Raw genomic sequence first — 17,371 nt, forward strand, 5'->3', positions numbered from 1 at the left:
AATGGCACCACCCTGCGCGGACGCAACCACTCCTTCTTTGGGGGGATGAAGTGTTCGAAGTTGAGTCAAGATAGTTGCAATATCATTGAGAATGGTTTCCATTTGCCTTGGGTTTCAGGCCGCGCATCCACAGAGTTTCAAGGTCCTTGCCTTGAATGTGATCCATCATTATATATATGCCTCCTGGTCCATTGTATGTACACCGAACTCGAGGAACTGGAATTGTGGTGTGTTCTGAGATGTAGAGAAGCGCTTCAAGTTCTGGGAGCTGGCACGGCCCTTTAATAACATGTTTCCGGCCGACCTTAACAACAGTTGGACCTAGGGATCCAAAGATTGACCGGGCTATTCTAAATCGAGTGTGAAGAATGATAGTTTTCAAATCTTAACACTCATTCAAGAACAAAGTTGACGTCAGCATTGGTCTTATCAGGTGATAGGGTTTTGATTGAGCAAACCTTGTAATACCATCGTTTAAAGCTCTGAGGGTCGATAAAACGGAATCAGCAGGTGATATACATATGAAAAACAGGTTCAATATACCAGTGTTCTCTAGGATTCTGTGGAAGAGATGAAGGGGAATTGATGAAGAGAAGGTTCGCGTGGAGCAGATGATGAATGAGTCTGTTAGGTAATCACGTGCCTCAACTTAATCGCCCTTTCATGGTATTTACAACAAAATTTCAAATCAAGCAACAAAATTTTATTACTTCTTGACAAAGGCAACTGCACCGCTCCCACATGACTAGTCAAAAGCCATTTTTCATAGAGCCTGGGGATTATCCCACGGAAATGAGACAGAGCGGTTCCTATGATGGTTGGATTCTACAATCATCGAAGGGGAGAGGTCAGGGTAAATCACACCACCACCACCAACTGTAACACATCAATTCTGGGAGCGATACAGACTCCGATCACTTAGCATATGTAGATATTTTTGCATCTTCCTAACTCCCCCCATCGAGAAGTATGAGAAAAGAAAAACTGGCCACCATTCTAGCGTTTTACGCTTTGCCGACATACCCAGTTTGAGGATTACACCACCGGAACTCGTTGACGGGGGCTAGGATTACTGATCCAGTGATGTCATGTGACGTCTGTCTTTAGTGTAGTTCGCCAGCGTGTGATCGCAACCCAACTCCTGCTCTACCGTAGAACACTACTTCATATGGTTATCATCTTTACTCTCGCTAATGATCACGGATAACCATTACTGGGAAAATGTGTAAGCAGCAGAATCTTCTTCAAATCTAGCTTCTAATGTCTAATGTTTAGCGCAGACTTTCATTTCATTAACGAAACACCACCTAAGCGCCCTAAACGCCGTCGACTTGGCCACTCTCCAGCCAGAAGGGCTCCAGCCAAACCACCGCAATCCATATCGAACTGCGAATGTCGCATACTATGGAAATCAATTGAGTGTATCCACGAGCGGGTGGTGATTTTGGAGCAGATGATCTGCGAGCTCGGCAGGGCAGATTATCTAAACAGCGCGTTCGGCGGTCCCGTTTGCCGTTCGAAGGATATAAAGCAGCAGGTGCTGAAGATATCATCCTCAGGGGCATCATTGAAATGCCCCGCCTCCGTATGTGGGAAGGAGTATAGTAATCGGGATAGTCTGCGGGATCACATTTGCTCTTCAAATGATTATGTTCATCTGTTTTATAGGCGCTTACTTTCCCAAAACTACTGCATTCCATGTGAAAGAGAGTTTGATTCGAGTAAAACCCTTGGTGAACATCAGAAGGAGACAGCATGGGGAGATATACAACTGGCGGATTGACATTTCAGAAATGGCAATGGACGTGTTCCTGTAAGTTGCGTTGATAGTTAGTGATAAGTTTGGTTGCTTACGATGACAGTTGCACTTTTGGATAAGAATGAACATTCAAAGCCCAGAATGACTTTTGACGAAGATACCCATGCCGAGCCTTCCTACCCTTCCTCGAGGAAGCAGAGTGATGATCACATTGCCCCAATGCAGAAACAGGCGGTCTCGGAAATCTGATGACAGTTACGCTCTTAGATAAGAACGAAGAAGCGATCCCCAGCGTGACCGATAAGAACAAACCCGCACCTACGCTCAACAGAACATCTTCTTGCAAGCGTTCGGCTGACAAGACATCTTTTGATGAAGATATCTATTCCGAGGCTTCTGATCCTTCCTTGAAGAAGCGGAGTGATGATCACATTACACCAATGCACGAACAGGCGGTCTCTGGAAACCTGGAGTCCGGGGAGCGGTATGTATTATCCCATTCATGATTGGGATTTCATGATGCTTCATTTATAGGAGTCAGACATGCTAAATGGTTTCTGGACAGAGCAACTTCTCAGAGGGAATCAATCGTGGCCACAGGCTCAGTCCTTAACCACGGGACGCAGTTCAATTTTAACGATCGAAACGACGAGGTGCCAAACGCTGAAACCACAGCTGGCTTCCTAGGACCCGGTGAAAGCAGCTCCACCGCACAGACGTATCCACACGGCTACCATTTCGCTACACGCGATTATAACCTTGGCTTCCCGGCCAACAGTATGCGTTCCAGTCACAAGAGGAATCCAGTGTGTGACTTCGACGATGGGAATTTCTTTTTAACAGAACAGAATTCAGGCCTTGCTTGGGGTGAGACTGCTGGAGATTGGAGGGGCAGTGAGGTTTACAGTCATACTTGGGATGGACATGGCGCTGCGATGGATTTTAACCGTGGCTTCCCGGCTGGCGATCCCATTGACCAAATACTCTATTCCAGTGGATGCATCAATTTCCCTAGATATGCCGCTAATTAAACAAGACTAAGAATCATCATATATCTAAATTCTCCCAATGGGATAATCTTTTGAAAATAGCCGTTCTACCATCAGCGCCCGATGGCCGGTCTAGACCAACCAAAACCCTTCCATCGATACCTCACTATGACAAGATCGGTCTTATCTGTCGGGGTTGGCAATGCCTGTGCTAACCAGCCGTTGCATATGAGCCTAAAGTATGTCAGTACCTAAGCACAAAACGTCACGGGCCACATACAAGTCTTTACCGGTGGAGCTGACAGATTGCGTCTGATGAGTTTCAACCCCACGGAGCCCAGTATCATACATCCAGTGCCATGTGTTGTTCTCATCGCCGTGAAGATGGTAACAGGCGATCGCGACAATATCCCTCGGCCCTTCTTCTTTCACCATGTCTCTCCAGTTTGGAGCACGCTCTATTGGGTTGGGCTTCCCGAGAATTTCGGACGGCCACCGACGGTCAAGAAAGCTGGTCTCGAAGTCGCTGCTTCCACCCCGTGCCGCGGACAGGATAGCAAGGACAAACTGCTTTTCTTTCAGTAACGTCGAAACAGTACCCAGTTTGGAGTTCTTTCACCTCGTTTTGTAGTGCTTTCTCATCAGATTCAGTACTTGCACCATTCTTCAACACCACCCATCCATCTCTTTGTAGGCACTCAAGCACTCTAATCTGATCCGACCTTTCAGAGAGGTCCAGCAAGATCACACCCGCCTTCGTATGAACAGAAATCTTCAATGGCATGTCGGTTGGTCGGCTGTCTTGCTGGTGCGGGGCATCGTCGCGGGGCAGTTGTAGGAGGAGAGAAACATCGGGCACGTGAGCCTCGAGCTTGGCATCAACTCTGGTGACTGCTTGTCTGGTTACACCCCTATCTTGCTCCATGATTAGAGACAGTCTAGCCACGAATCATGTGTCAACCGACTCACGCAAAGTACCGAGAAGACTGTTTGGCTGAACATCGGGCCAGCGAAGATATTTTCTTGGCCTTGAATGAACCCATCTCGTCTTCGTGTGGCAGGGCTTGGTTTCAGGTGGAAGGAAAGAGCCGGACATCTTTCCGCCAGAGAGGATTGGGCGGGACATATATACTTTCTTTTCTATCTGTCATACGTCACTGATCTCTGCGTCGGCATGATCTTCTATTTCTTTTCTTTTTCCATTTGCACCTATCAGACCGGTTTCAGGCTCATTTTGAATGAGGCTCTGGTTGCCTTGCAGTGTCTTTCCTAGACCGCCATTCAGTGCATTAGTACGTTTGCTTCATGCAGGACCATTACTGCTTCGGAGAATTCACCCGGAACTTGCTTTACCAGCCAAGCAAGACACAAGACTACAGCCCGCACGCATAAGCAGACACGTGTGCAATGATCAACAGATGAAGTATATTTGCTACTCTGTACAAGTATTGCTCGTTCTTACAGCACCAATAATGAAATGAAAATAAGGACAGCAGAGAGAAGACACTATTATGAAAATACAGCGGAAGCGAGGGTGATGAAACAAAAGAATGAGAAGAGTTGTGCATATTACAGACTGGACGGGGGCAAAAGTTACCGGGCCACTAAACTTAGAAGCAGAAATAGGATCTGAGAACACGTCTGACTTGCTCCCTGATGCCTTCAGCAGGGCGTGCCTGCAGGCTACTCGAGATGCGAACCATCCCCAACGGTTGCCTGATACCATCGTATTCCTTGTCCTGCCTGGAGATGGCTTCACATCGAGTCTCCAAGATGGTTCCAAATTCGATTGGGTCAGCGCCGTGAGAGGAACTGACAAACGGGTCGGCCGCTGTTTCTGTATCCCGAACACAAGGAGTGTATGACATGAAGGTAAACAACTCATGGGCGGTGTTGATTGCCCTTTCTTTACAAACTTCGTATTTGGCAGAATCTGTAGGGTATTGCGCAGAAATGTGTCTCAGGCGCTCAAGCTCTACCAAACAAGGAAGCACAAATGGTACCGCCGGCTTACTCCTCAACTCGTCGCGATAGTTCCTGAAATTTTCGCTCTCGTCAATGATCCGAGAGAGCTTCCGCGGGATCGCTTCTTCGCCACGCATGGCAATCTTTAAACCGTAGGTGATGGCTGTCGAAGCATGAAAGTTTCGCAGATTGTGTAACCGCTTAAAGAGCGGGAGATCAGCTGCGAACGGTACTGGAAAGGCTCATCTCAGCTTACCAGAGCAAGTTCAACCAGAACGTCTAGAAGTTCAGAACGCACTCGAATGCATTCCACAACTTCTCCACATCGACGATTCCAAGACCGGCCCAACTCGTCCGTTCCTAGATCGAAGAGAATATTCTCTTCGAACAGTTTCAAGTCTTCGTTCGAAATCAAACAAGCAAACGCGGCGGGTGATGGATGGGTGGTTGTAAGCCCGTGGAAAAACGAAAAATCAGTCCGGAACTCTGTCACCGCATCGAATTCGCGCTGTTGGTGATAGGTGCGCTGGTATCGTACTTGCAAGATTCCAAGTATCGCATCGATGTCGACGGACTCGTAAACGGGACGAGCAAATAGACGCGCGAGTGGTCGGACGATAAAGTCGGTCTCCAGATCAGAGGCCACGACCCCATCCTTCGGTGAACCAAGGCCGCTCAATATCACCGAGCGTGCGAATGCGCTCACGCAAGGTGTGGCCTGCGCACAATTAGCGTGCGTACAAGTTGGATGAAGTACAAGCTGACCCACCGTGAAAAGCTGAAGCGCAATCGAATTCCGTTCTGCGCAGCGTTTTAGACGTATGTAGAGCCGAGTGGCGAGCATGTCATGATACCAAATAAACTCGTCGACCAAGTCCACCTCTTTTCCAACGGCTTTTAAGGCCCACGCAGCGAAAGGAACCTGTTGAAACACCGACCAGCTCGCATTATCAATCGCTCTAACCACGGCAGACACATTCGTTGTATCCACTCCCAACAGAGGATTTCGCTCCATGGAAAGCTCGATTCCTGATACGGATTCTGAAAGCTTACCGACCAGAACATCGGACGGCTGAGATCTGGTGTTATACATGATTCCATGTAGTGATTTACGATCGGGCTTGGCCGCCTATTGAGAAATGAAATGACTCTTATTGTAGCATCTAATTCATGAAATGAAATCTGGAAAAGGATGTCCAACAATTGCGACCATAACACGGATAAAATGTAAAGTGACATGCTGCAGATCAGGGAGCTCGGTCGAGTCCTCCTGAGACCCTTTCCGATGGCGATTTGCAGCTGATATCCCTTTTTTTTCCCTTTTTGTTACAGCAGGTCGCCAAGAAATATTTCCTAATTTGGATTTATATGGATGATGTTGGTCGCCAAGGAATGTTTCCTAATCTGGATTTATGTGGTGATATTGAATCCCAAAGTCGTTCACTTATGGTCACCCCAGCAAAGAGAGGTCGAGCCCGTTCCGCAGATAGTACTCGCGAAAAAGGTCAAAAAAAAGCCGTCACCATGGCTGCAAGAAATTTACTATGCCAGAGTAGAATACACATACCACATGCCCGCTATTTCTCGGTTTGAAACTCAGGTAGAGTTCCTGCAATCCTGGCTTCCAAAGACACCAGCCGGTCCTTCATCACAAGCACATTTGAATTGCAAGTGGTTGATGGTTGCAGGTGGCGCCCGCGGTTGGGTACGCATCGATAGTCTGCCACATCCTAGTCCTCGGACCTCCCCGTATTGATCCCTCTCGGCATAGCCAGGCTTAGATTCCGGGAAACCTCGATTTGCGGGTTAATATCAAACAACTAGATATAATCGTGCTATGATATCCGACTCACAATAAGCAATAAGACACTAGTTGAGCCAAAATATCAGGTATCCCTCGCTCGTTGGGGGAGTTGATGAGATATATATTATCTGATATCCCTCGATTCCCCTCTGCCCGATAATCCTTCATCAGTATCGGATCATCAACTGGAACGATGAGTTCAATTTCAATGCATGCTCCACTGGCTTCCCCCCAGCAGTTCACTATGCAAAACCGTGAGTTGACAGACACATTGGCTCTGAACATCACTAACATTATCAGGCATAGGTGATTGTCCGAAACCCCTAGCTTCAAAAAATTCTCTGCCACACGAAAACACAATTTCACTATCAGAATCTGATGTGAATGTCATCGAGGACTCTTCTTGGTGTAGGTAATTCCCATTTTACTGGCAGCTTTGGCTAACCTGCATGCAACAGGCTTGCAAGGGCACGGGATGGCACCAGAGAGAGCCAACCCCACGAGTGGATTGGGGCATAATAGTTACTCCGGGTGTGCAATAGAGGACAACCCCCAGGAGCTAAAAGAGGACTGGACAAGTCGACTCAAGCCTATCTCTGATTCCAAAAACTCTTCTCCCCTCAACGAAAGGCAAACGCGTATAAAGATGCTGGCGAATGAATACGATGGGAAGTTAAACAGAGCACTACTGCATGAACGGTGGATAAATCAAGCATTCTTCTTAAAATTTAAAGGAAAAGCTGATTGGAGAAAACAGATATATAATTCTCAATGTATGTAAGATTGTATCTAGTTAGTGCCAGTGCTGTTCAGTTGGCTGTACCAGATCGCCAAGAAAGTTTTCCTATTCTGGACTAATATGGTGACGTCAGTCGCCAAGAAACATTTCCTCGTTGGGATTTATATGGAGCTCCGTGTGATTCGCTGTCCAGGAATCACTTCAAGTCGGGAATCGTCCAGCTCTATGTGGGAAGGCAATCATCGACCGGAGCCATCACTTTTTGACGTCTTATCACCACCGCCATTGCATTCTGCAGTAACGGTCTGTTTGTTTGATTGGATATACTAAGACTCATCGTTGCAGGTGACATGCACACCTATTAGAATATAGGACGGTTCCAGTACGTAGTATATCTTTTCTCCTCGTCCACCCTCTTCTGTTTCCTCTTTTGCCTTAGCTTTTCAATCCTTAGGATCATAAATACTTCCTTACTCTATTTTGTTTGCCGCCCCGGCTGCGTGATATCTAAGAGTACGATATTTTCTTCGCTTCAAAGCTGGTGGAGACTGTTGGCTTAGGCAGGCTGTTGGCTTCGGGAGGCTGGTGGCTTTAGCCATAGAAAGTGGCTGCTAAACTCTCAACAGGCGCTTAATACCCCCAAGGATCACGACCTGGGTACAATTCACTCAGCTCCAGCTTCACACCTTTGCCATTGCAGATGGCCCTCATCTTGTCCTCTTTGGACCTCCAGTAAGTGCGCTTCGCGTCCATGGAGATGGATTTCAATGCCCATGCATCTGCTCCCTCGACGGGCTTCCGCTTGACATATTCGATCAGCAATTCCGACAAACGTTCCCCGTCAACCCAATCAACCTCGTTCACATCGAGGCGCTCCAGTGTTGAAGGCAAGACTGGCGTTGGAGATAAGCAGATGAGCAGACAATGCGCCGGCAACTGAAGCGTTATGAGCAGACAATGCGCCGGCAACTGAAGCGTTACGAGCCTCTTTGAGGACGAAAAGTTGAGAGGTTCGTTGTCCACACTGTTTATGTTGAAAGCGTGAAGGCTAAAAGAGCGGAGATTGGGCAATTTGGATAGCAGGTATGAGATGCTCTGATTCGCAGTTGGTTGTGTGCTCAATCCGGCGATTTGAACGAGCTCCATCACATCACTAGTGTCTCTCTCTGGCTCGGCTATCTTGAGTGTTTCGGTGCGTGAAACAATACGGGGCCGTTCACGAATGGATCCCAACAACTTCAATACCTCACGATAGGCAGTCGCTGAGGGGGTCAAGCTGATTGTCTTGTATAGACATGGCTCGGCAATGACGCGGATTTCTCTACAGACTTTCACAAAGTTGGTGAGACTCTTCTTGTCCATCGTGCAAGCAACTTGTTCCACCAATTCGACCGGCAGTTTGTCAATCTCAATCTTAACTCTGTATGCTTTGTACAAAGTAAAAGAAGATACTCTGAATTTTCATATAACTGACAATCTAAATATAAATCATTTAAATCATTTCTAATTTTTGTTAAATATGATTTAAAATAACCATGTTCGAGCTTTAGCTGTATTATTGTAGCAAAAAGTTTCTTTTTACATTTTATTGAGCAAGCTTTCCATTTTGGCTTAGTTTCAAACCTGGAATAATGTACACTCTTTTTTTGTAAAAACCAGATAACTTGCCATTTTTGCAAACATGATTCTCTTATTTTTCTCTTAATAAAAGATCATATTATAATTTTTTGAAAGCAGACTTCTAATTCAATTGCTTTTTTTGCAGCTTTATCAGCCATTTTATTGCTATATATACCCATGTATTATTATTGTTATTCTTCTATTATACTCATATGCAAGCAGTGCTTATAACGAGTCCTTGTGTAATGTTAAATACAGGCAAGAGTTGGTTATACAGAAGGAATGCTTAGTGTTGAATGACATCAAGAATATAACAGAAACATAGAAAAAATTAATGAAAGACAGGATTTGATACTCACAATACAGGTTTCCAGCCCAGAAACAATAAGCTAAATCAGGTAGTAGGTCTGCCCGAAGGTACCTACTTAGCAAGTTCACATCCCTTTATTTTAGAAGCTGAGAAGTTAGCTCCGGATGTAATGTTGTCCCCTTGTGGGTTTCGAACCCACGCGCCTTGGGTCCCCACGCCAAGGCGCTACTGGGTGGCCGCATTACCCATTCGGCCACCGGGGCATATATACCCATGTAAGCAGGTACCCAATGAAGATGAATAAAACAACTAAATGAGATTTTTCTTTGATATTTTGAAGACTTTTCAAAATCACCTCTAGCATTGATTGACTATCTATTGCTGATTGTATTACTTCGAAGTCTTTTAAACGCAGCTTGACTATCAAAGAATATTCAAATATACTCAAATCTTTTCCATTGTCTCAATCTTCATCTCAATCAATTTTAAAGTTTTTGAAATTGCAAATAATTCAGCATTAAAAACTTCTGACTCTTTTCCAATTTGTCAAGAATCAAAAATATAATTTTTATCATTTTCTGAATATACTATTCCAGTTTCAAGATTACCTGTTTTCTCATATTTTGAGTCATCAGTGTATATAAGAATTGCTTTATTTCTCATTTATTTTAGAAAATTTATATGTTGTTCAGTCTGAACTTCTTTTGAAAGTTGACTAATATTTAAATCAATAAGACTGACAAGATCTTTCTTCCAGGAAGAGAGATTTTCAAAAACCACTTTCTCCACATTTAAATTAGAGAAACTGTTTTTAATCATAAAGCAAATTCTAAATAACTGAGATGGTATCTTCTTTCTTTGCACAGATGTTGAATTATCAGATGAATTTATTTCATTTTAAATATATTTTTGATAATAAAAGATGAGTTAAAGAGTTTTATCTGACAATCACAATTGAAGAAAATTAAATTGTTTTTATTTGTTGTTTGTAATAATAACAGCAGACTTCATACTGCTTCTGCTTTTGAATTTGAAATTTAAATATTATATATCATCATAATTGAATTGCAATCTGAATCTTTTTAAATTTTACAATATTATTTTATATAAGCAGATTTGAAATATTCTTTTACGTCTTTTTTTTTTTATAAAATTTTTTAATTGTGTAATGTAAAAAGATTTTAAAATTTTCATTAAACTAATTTTCTAATTGATATCTATATCTTCTAATCTATTTTTTCAATGTGTAAAATGCCTTTTTTATAGAATTATAATCAGAAAAATATGAAAGTAAAAATAAAAATTCAATATCAACTTCTCTGCAAAGATCTCATAATGTTTGTGAATAATGAAAAGAGCAATTATTTATCATTAAATAATAATAATTTTATTAATATTTAAACAATATTTAAATATATACAAACTCATTGAACCTCTCTGTATTATAAAACCTTTAATATATATTATAATTAAAATATTCATTAACATTCATTTATTGCAGATAAAATTGATCATCTGTAAAATTATTTATAAAGTTTTTTAATACAATAAAAAATTTTTTTATTTGATCATTCATATCATTGATCTGCAGTATATTCATTCACAACATTCTCATATAAAAATATAAGTTGATAAGATTGATACTGAATAATTTGAATACATCATTCAATTCAAAATTCTTCATTACATTGACTGGCCACAGATTCAATCTATATCAAATAAAATTGATAAATTAAGAAATTTTATAAATGACAATTGCAATAATTAATTATCTTTTTTCATATCAAATTCAGTTTCTTTAACAATCTAGATATCAATCAAGAATGAATATCAACATCAAATTTATTCTTCACAAAGCAGACAATTTCATCACAATATGCAGTTGAATATATTTTAAAAAAGTTTTTCAAATTTGACAAGATATTCAATGTGATTTTTAACTTTACATTTCATATTGAATGAGAACTTCTAGCAGTTCCAAAGCAGTGAATATTTCATTGAATTTGATATATAGTGGTCAGATGACACTCAATGGTCCATGCAATTTGAGTGTAAGCAGCGATGTTGGAAATGGCTGCTTATATTTCGGTTGGTCCTTAGGACTCTACGAGGATCAAGCAGTAGGAGATAATACGGTGATATATCGGAGAGGATTCGGATCAAGTAGTTAGATATTGAGGGTGTAGAACGTAGGGGTCAGATTATAACAGAATGATCCGCTGGTCCCTAGAAGGTTGGACCAGCTGCTAGCTATATACACACAGTATTGTAAGCAGATCGAACTTGCTATGATGTAGATGGTGTAGTATGATGCAAGTGGCAAGATAATGCCTTGATTTCAAACCTGATATGACGTTGGTGGAGCTATGTTCGGCGATGTCATATCCTGATATGACGTTGGTGGTGTTATGTTCGGCGATGTCATATCTTTAGGGCTATCGCTAATTCCGGCCTAGCACTGGCACCTTAGTGCGGGTTTCTTACATTGAGCAGGTATATAATCATCATTTAAAAGGTGTATGATCTCATTGATGGTAAATTCACTGAGCTGGGGGGGCATATTGGCAGATTTGATGATAAAGGTGCATATTTGAATGAATTGGATGATATTTGAATGATTCTAGAGATACGTGGATATTTTGGTTATTTCTGCGGTGTTTTGCTACTATTTTTCAGGGGGTGGCAGAAAATTCTGTTTTCGCAAGCTTTACGTCCGCCACAATATTATACGCTAGTCTGTGATAGGAAGTCCGCCATCTGCTAGTTATGTAATGTGACGAAAACATGGGGTAGAGACGCGCCGTTGACCGTACTTGCATATATGTATACCCAGGTTGATCTGGGCCAGACTGACATGCTGCTCTATATGACTGAATATTATTCTAAAGGTATTTATTACATGCCCAAAGTATAACCCCGTAAAGAAAGCGAACAAGTTAAACCAAATTTGCAAACGATTTAACAAATGCATAACTATAGAAAAATCCATCCATACTTCCTTCAAATCCCTCTCCATAAACACCGAACCCACGGTTAAGAAAAAATCACACAGGAAAAGATCCTCCCCTGTCGCAGAATCATGGGAAGACGAGCCTCTCTCCTCGTCATCTTCGGATGAAAATGAAGACGGCATTACCCCTCCCGCCTCCGCATCTCTGAGATCCCCAATCACCACAAATACCACCTCATCAACAAGCAACAGCACTCCTTCCTCTCGAGTAGAAACCGCCACCCACGTCCCCCTTCTGGTTTCTGATCTTCCATCGCCTGCTTGTACCACACCTTCTCGTCATACCGGTTCCCCTCCCCGCCCACGTATTCCCAGCATGGAAAGGAGACCAGAAAAGCAGACCGCCGTCGCGAGCCGTATGATCGCCGGCGCTCTGGGGATACGCGCTCCGAAACGCACGGAGGAGCAGAGGGCGTACGATCGGGCCATGAGGGAGAAAGAGGCGAAACAGCGGGAGAGGCAAAGGGAGCTCGAGGATTCAAGCCGGAAAGAGGCAGAGAAGGCGAGGGCGGCAATTTGGGAGGAGTAAAATCCCGGGGGAACGGGCCGGGGGCGGGGGTTATTTACATGCTCTAAATATTCGGTTTTTTATATCGGGATTTTTCGGCATTCGTACCTTGACCCTATATATAGCCCCGTTTCGTCGTTTTGGTAGGGAGGTTAGTTTTGGATGTTGGTCCTTACCATTGATATTATACATGAGTGCATATATCCATCTGTTCTCGATGGCCTGGGCCTCACCACTGTTGCACATTACTGCTGCTATTGATTATTATGAGTTATGACTTGAATTCATTCTCACGATTAATGCTTATAACATTTACTAATTATCATATCTGTAAATATACATTTTCTTGCGTTCACGGGACAGGGAGGTTATTAGCTGTTTCAAACAAGGAATCATTCAGCATAGTGTATGACATAGCCACTTGAGCGTAGTTGGTATTGTCAGAATTTAAACAGAAAGGAAAGACAAATATACATTTGCTCTATTCCACGGAAATCACAAATACACTTATCCCTGAATCTCCTTCTCCAGTCCGAGTATGATGTGGCCCCATGTAAAACTACACCCTCCCAAATCACAAGGCAAGACAGTGCAGTCACCCCAATGCTCCAATGAAATACAGATTGTAGCGAAGCAACTTATCACAGAGAAGTACTGAATTGCAACAAAAGTGTGAAAAACAAAACACAATTCAGGAGGCGGCAGCATGTTTACTCAGATGCACAACTTCAACAATAGAAATGAAGTAAATGCTAAACCACATTATTCTTTCACCATATTTTTTTTTTTTTTTCTTCAGCTCAGGATTGAGCATTTTTCCTCCCCCCCCGCCCGCCCCCCAACAACCCAACGCCACCACCCATTTCGTTTTTTTTTCTTTCTTGGTATTCAAGCAGGATATTTGTCACACTAAATTACAAAAAATTTTCAGTTGCATGTGCGCCGGCCAAATTCAAGTACAGATAACATAGAAATTGCAGAATATGTAGAAGGCGCTGTAAAGAAGAAAGAATCGGTCGAAAGAGGACAGGCATAATTCATCAACAGTTAAAAAATGGACGAAAACAGTAAGTTGCCGCATAAAAGTGGATTTCCACCGCGAGGACTGTGAGAGAACATAGTGGTTAGTTAGGAGGTTGCTGTAAATTACCTAATGCCATAGAGAACGAAAGCAGAAGTGTATTTATCTCTTTACTCACTTAGTTTTTGTCAAGGCAGATAGCCTCCAATTTGTTCTTGGTGAACCTCTAGGGTATCGCCATCGGCCATGTCAAGCTGTAGGCAAAGGATCATTTAGCAACTTCTAGCTGGGCAAAAAAAGACATTCTGTGATCCACTGGATAACGCGCCTGCTCACGCAAGATTGTCTGGTAGTGGGAAACTTACTGTATCTGGTGTATCGTCCTGTCTGACTCTTGTCCCATCAAACAAAAAACGCACAGAGGATAGATCCTTTCCTTGTCGAGTGCAGAATGCTTCCATGAGTTTTTTGAGCTGGGTGGTACGTTTAATCTTAAAAAAAACTTCGTTGTTGTTATCGGTGACTTTTATATTAAGGTGTCCTGTAGCTGGAGGTGCTGTGGCCTGGTTTTCTTGCGGCGCCTGGTCCATGGCTTTTGATGAACGAAATTCGTCGGAGGGGCAGGTGGATTTATTGAGGCTATTGTGAGGAAGTTGTTGCGGAGAGGGGTACTAGTATGTTAGATCGTGAAACTGAAATATCGGACAGGCTTACAAAACTCCAAGGAAAAGAGACAACGAGAAGGACTTACAGAGGATTATGGCAACAGAAAATTATGGAAAGTGTTGTGGTTGGCGTGGTTGGTGTTGTTGCTGTCGAGTTAACCCCACGGCGATGGAAAATCTATTTTGCCGCCCGGAACAAACACCAGTCAAACGATGCCTATTTATGGTCAAAATTGGTCCAAAATATCACCCTCGATTGAATGACAGGGTTGGCCGGGATCACAAGAGAAGTATTAAGATGGTATGGGAATGCTGCTCTTTTAATTTTGAAGATTTCCAAATAGTATGAATGCAACTGATATCACATTTAGGGATTAAAAGAAGATATTGCATATGATCCACCTTGTCACCCAAGAGCAGTATGTGAATTGTCTAATTGTGACAAAAAATGCATTTCATGCTAGTCTGCTCGTTATGCTAACTATTCTGTCACTAATAACAAGTGTGCAATCCAAGGTAAAAATTTTCCGCTTGCACCGCACAATTTTACTGGCCCATGAAATTGACGCAACGTGCCAATAGCATGCCTCACCAGGAATTTATATAAAGAGGAAAAATGTCAGAGTCAGATAGACGCCCTATACCAATGTTGTAACGCATTTTATGAAGTACGAGGCGAAAACGCACGAACTCCAAGCTGCCCAAAACCCGAACTTCTAAGATTGAAGATGAAGCAACGAGTGGAAGCGAAGGACACAAAGTGAGGATTTGAAGGTAGTTCCAGTCGAGAAGAGAACAATCTTAGCATGTAGCTTTAGCAATCGAAAGAGGCTAGGGAAGCTAAGCTTTCACTGTCGTTTGAAACTCAAGAAACCAATCTGTAACAATCACTCTTCTAAGTCTTCATGCTCTGCCAATAAATTGGATCCGACCAGAATATGTATAGGATTGTCGAATTCACTCTAAGACGCTCGTGAGCGCGCAAGAGGACCTCAAGGGACCTGAACAAACACTGGATGAGCTTCATTGAAGAAGTTCGTCTGACCCGAGACTCTAATGAACGCCTATTGACATTTATCGAAGAAAAAGAGAAGAAGGGGCAGAAGGGGCAGAAGATGCGGCCGAGTTTTTATGTCAGGTTAAGGTGCGACTAGTCCTGTTTAGGACTAGGCATCTTCGCGCCACGGCAGCGGAAAGAAAAAGGTTGCTTATAAGCTGTTATTGTTTATCCGGGCAACTTGAGCTCTACGCTTGTTGTGTTCCCTTCGTTCTATTATCGGAACCGGCCGTTCGGCAACGAGGACATGGCACCATTTGCTTATTCGTCCGGGTTCCCACTGGGACAGCACAATGGATCCTTCTCTGTTAGTATTATTTGGCTCCTGCGACCTGGAATTGAAGCTGGCTAACCCATGCAGACCATTCAAGCTCCCCCTAGCCGCCTCCATGACGTGGAAATAATAGAAATTGATGATGATGATGACGACGACGACGAGGATGAGGATGAGGATGACAACCTGGAAGATGATTTGGACGATGATGATGAGGACGACGACGACGAGGACGAGGAAGAGGATCAGGAAGAGGATGACATGGAGGAGGAAGATGAAGAAAACGAAGAAGAGGACGATATGACTGGAACTGATTCTATGGAGGAAAGAAGTTCGGATTTTGAAGAAACCGAGCAAGGTTCGTGTACTTCATTAATTAAAGAAATACGAAAGTCTGCGTGGTCTATGTATTCCTTGCTGATTTACTTTTAAGGAAATGTCATTACAATATCCTCTGGCCTAGGTTCCCCAAGCTTATTGGCGACCTCCAATATACAACAAGTTATAAACCCACTTCGAAATACAGCGGACCGTGTAGCAAGCCAAATCGAAGCCTTTGCCCAGAATTTAAATCAATTTAAGCAGCATACTCGTGCAAGTCCAGGCGACCCAGAGGCGTTTCGTGAAGCTTGCAAATTAGTCCAGAAATATCAAAAAATTGCAGAGACATCCGCGAAAGAACTGTCAACGACAAGTACCTCTCGTAAAGCGAAGCAATCAGCAATTAATCGAGGCTCTGGCGCTAACCAGGGTTCGAATGGGAGGCTGGATGAGCAAATTAGGCGTTGGCAGTTAGAAGCTGAAACTTGGGAGCTGCTGCTTCAAATGCTCTCCATTGACGATCCTGAGTCACGCGCTCGGGCACAACGAGCTCAACAAACTGTCTTCCAATCCCTGCATCGATACTCGTCCGACCAGGAGGTCTGGAATAAATTTCTCGAGGCAGACCATTTTGCATTGGAGAACTTTGTTGTATTAAAATGGCTGGAGAAAACCGCGAGGTCATCGCCCCAAGATATCGATGGGTTTGATTTCGGAGTTAGAAACCCAAGCCGAAAGAGGTCAGGGACTTTGGGCCCATGGCTGGCTTTACACTAAAGAAGCTATCAAGGGCGCGAAACGACTACGATCGTGGCCACAACCGCTGGAACCTGAGGATCCAGGACTGACGATATCACTGATGAGTGTAGAGAAACAAGAGCCCCTTGTCACTCAATTGGACCCAGACGCTGTTACCCGGCAGCGGCATGGATTACAGAAACAAGACCAATTTTATGAGCAGGCGGCCTGGTTAACATGTTGGAAAATGTTGAGGCAGGGTCAAAGCTGGGAAAAAATTCATGAATGGTCTCATGAACGGTTGGAGAATTGGAGAGCGATCAGTGTTTGCGGTACCCCTACCGAGTATGAGAACAACGCTGCAGATCCTGGTCTAACTCGACTCATCAGCTGCCGATCTCAGGAGTCTTGGAGACGCTCGTGTTTAGCCCTTGCCAACAATCCTCAAACTAGCAACTTTGAGAAGGCTGTCTACGCGCTTATTTGTGGTGAAACGGAACCAGCTTACCCCATTTGCCAAGGCTGGGGTGACTACGTCTATGTTTTTATCAATCACTCAATTCTTGCTCGGTACCGCGAATTTGCAAACAA

The 17,371-nt window shown here is 43.4% G+C and overlaps 8 protein-coding genes across 8 annotated transcripts in view; 4 read left to right on the forward strand and 4 right to left on the reverse strand.

Annotated features, from left to right (window-relative positions):
• Positions 1-1,267: 1,267 nt before the first annotated feature.
• HCAG_01765 (predicted protein) lies at positions 1,268-2,963 on the forward strand (the record flags this gene model as incomplete). The annotated part of the gene is made up of 5 exons (XM_001544668.1): positions 1,268-1,585; positions 1,895-1,958; positions 2,027-2,243; positions 2,325-2,653; positions 2,851-2,963. The coding sequence occupies 5 exons, from the start codon at positions 1,268-1,270 to the stop codon at positions 2,961-2,963; spliced, it is 1,041 nt and encodes a 346-aa protein (XP_001544718.1).
• A 1,395-nt stretch (positions 2,964-4,358) lies between these two features.
• On the reverse strand, positions 4,359-5,806 carry HCAG_01766 (predicted protein; the record flags this gene model as incomplete). Its single annotated transcript, XM_001544669.1, has 2 exons — positions 4,359-4,913; positions 4,970-5,806. The coding sequence occupies 2 exons, from the start codon at positions 5,804-5,806 to the stop codon at positions 4,359-4,361; spliced, it is 1,392 nt and encodes a 463-aa protein (XP_001544719.1).
• A 2,080-nt stretch (positions 5,807-7,886) lies between these two features.
• On the reverse strand, positions 7,887-8,861 carry HCAG_01767 (predicted protein; the record flags this gene model as incomplete). The annotated part of the gene is made up of 3 exons (XM_001544670.1): positions 7,887-8,676; positions 8,731-8,733; positions 8,839-8,861. The coding sequence occupies 3 exons, from the start codon at positions 8,859-8,861 to the stop codon at positions 7,887-7,889; spliced, it is 816 nt and encodes a 271-aa protein (XP_001544720.1).
• A 2,492-nt stretch (positions 8,862-11,353) lies between these two features.
• Positions 11,354-11,746, reverse strand: HCAG_01768 (predicted protein; the record flags this gene model as incomplete). Its single annotated transcript, XM_001544671.1, has 2 exons — positions 11,354-11,436; positions 11,671-11,746. The coding sequence occupies 2 exons, from the start codon at positions 11,744-11,746 to the stop codon at positions 11,354-11,356; spliced, it is 159 nt and encodes a 52-aa protein (XP_001544721.1).
• Positions 11,747-12,040: 294 nt separating this feature from the next.
• On the forward strand, positions 12,041-12,725 carry HCAG_01769 (predicted protein; the record flags this gene model as incomplete). The annotated part of the gene is made up of 2 exons (XM_001544672.1): positions 12,041-12,074; positions 12,166-12,725. 2 exons carry the CDS (start codon positions 12,041-12,043, stop codon positions 12,723-12,725), a joined length of 594 nt encoding a protein of 197 aa, XP_001544722.1.
• Positions 12,726-13,913: 1,188 nt separating this feature from the next.
• Positions 13,914-14,315, reverse strand: HCAG_01770 (hypothetical protein; the record flags this gene model as incomplete). Its single annotated transcript, XM_001544673.1, has 2 exons — positions 13,914-13,979; positions 14,091-14,315. The coding sequence occupies 2 exons, from the start codon at positions 14,313-14,315 to the stop codon at positions 13,914-13,916; spliced, it is 291 nt and encodes a 96-aa protein (XP_001544723.1).
• A 1,425-nt stretch (positions 14,316-15,740) lies between these two features.
• Positions 15,741-16,890, forward strand: HCAG_01771 (predicted protein; the record flags this gene model as incomplete). Its single annotated transcript, XM_001544674.1, has 4 exons — positions 15,741-15,754; positions 15,829-16,079; positions 16,155-16,782; positions 16,833-16,890. The coding sequence occupies 4 exons, from the start codon at positions 15,741-15,743 to the stop codon at positions 16,888-16,890; spliced, it is 951 nt and encodes a 316-aa protein (XP_001544724.1).
• A 429-nt stretch (positions 16,891-17,319) lies between these two features.
• Positions 17,320-17,371, forward strand: part of HCAG_01772 (predicted protein) — a gene marked incomplete at both ends in the record, with an annotated part of 2,024 nt that continues 1,972 nt past the window's right edge. The window contains one exon of the mRNA XM_001544675.1: positions 17,320-17,350. Within this exon, the coding sequence (XP_001544725.1) occupies positions 17,320-17,350 (31 nt within the window). The remainder of the gene's footprint in view (positions 17,351-17,371) is intronic.

Source organism: Histoplasma capsulatum, genomic scaffold (genome assembly GCF_000149585.1).
Source record: "Histoplasma capsulatum NAm1 scaffold_1 genomic scaffold, whole genome shotgun sequence".
In the NCBI taxonomy this organism is placed as follows: Eukaryota; Fungi; Ascomycota; class Eurotiomycetes; order Onygenales; family Ajellomycetaceae; genus Histoplasma; species Histoplasma mississippiense.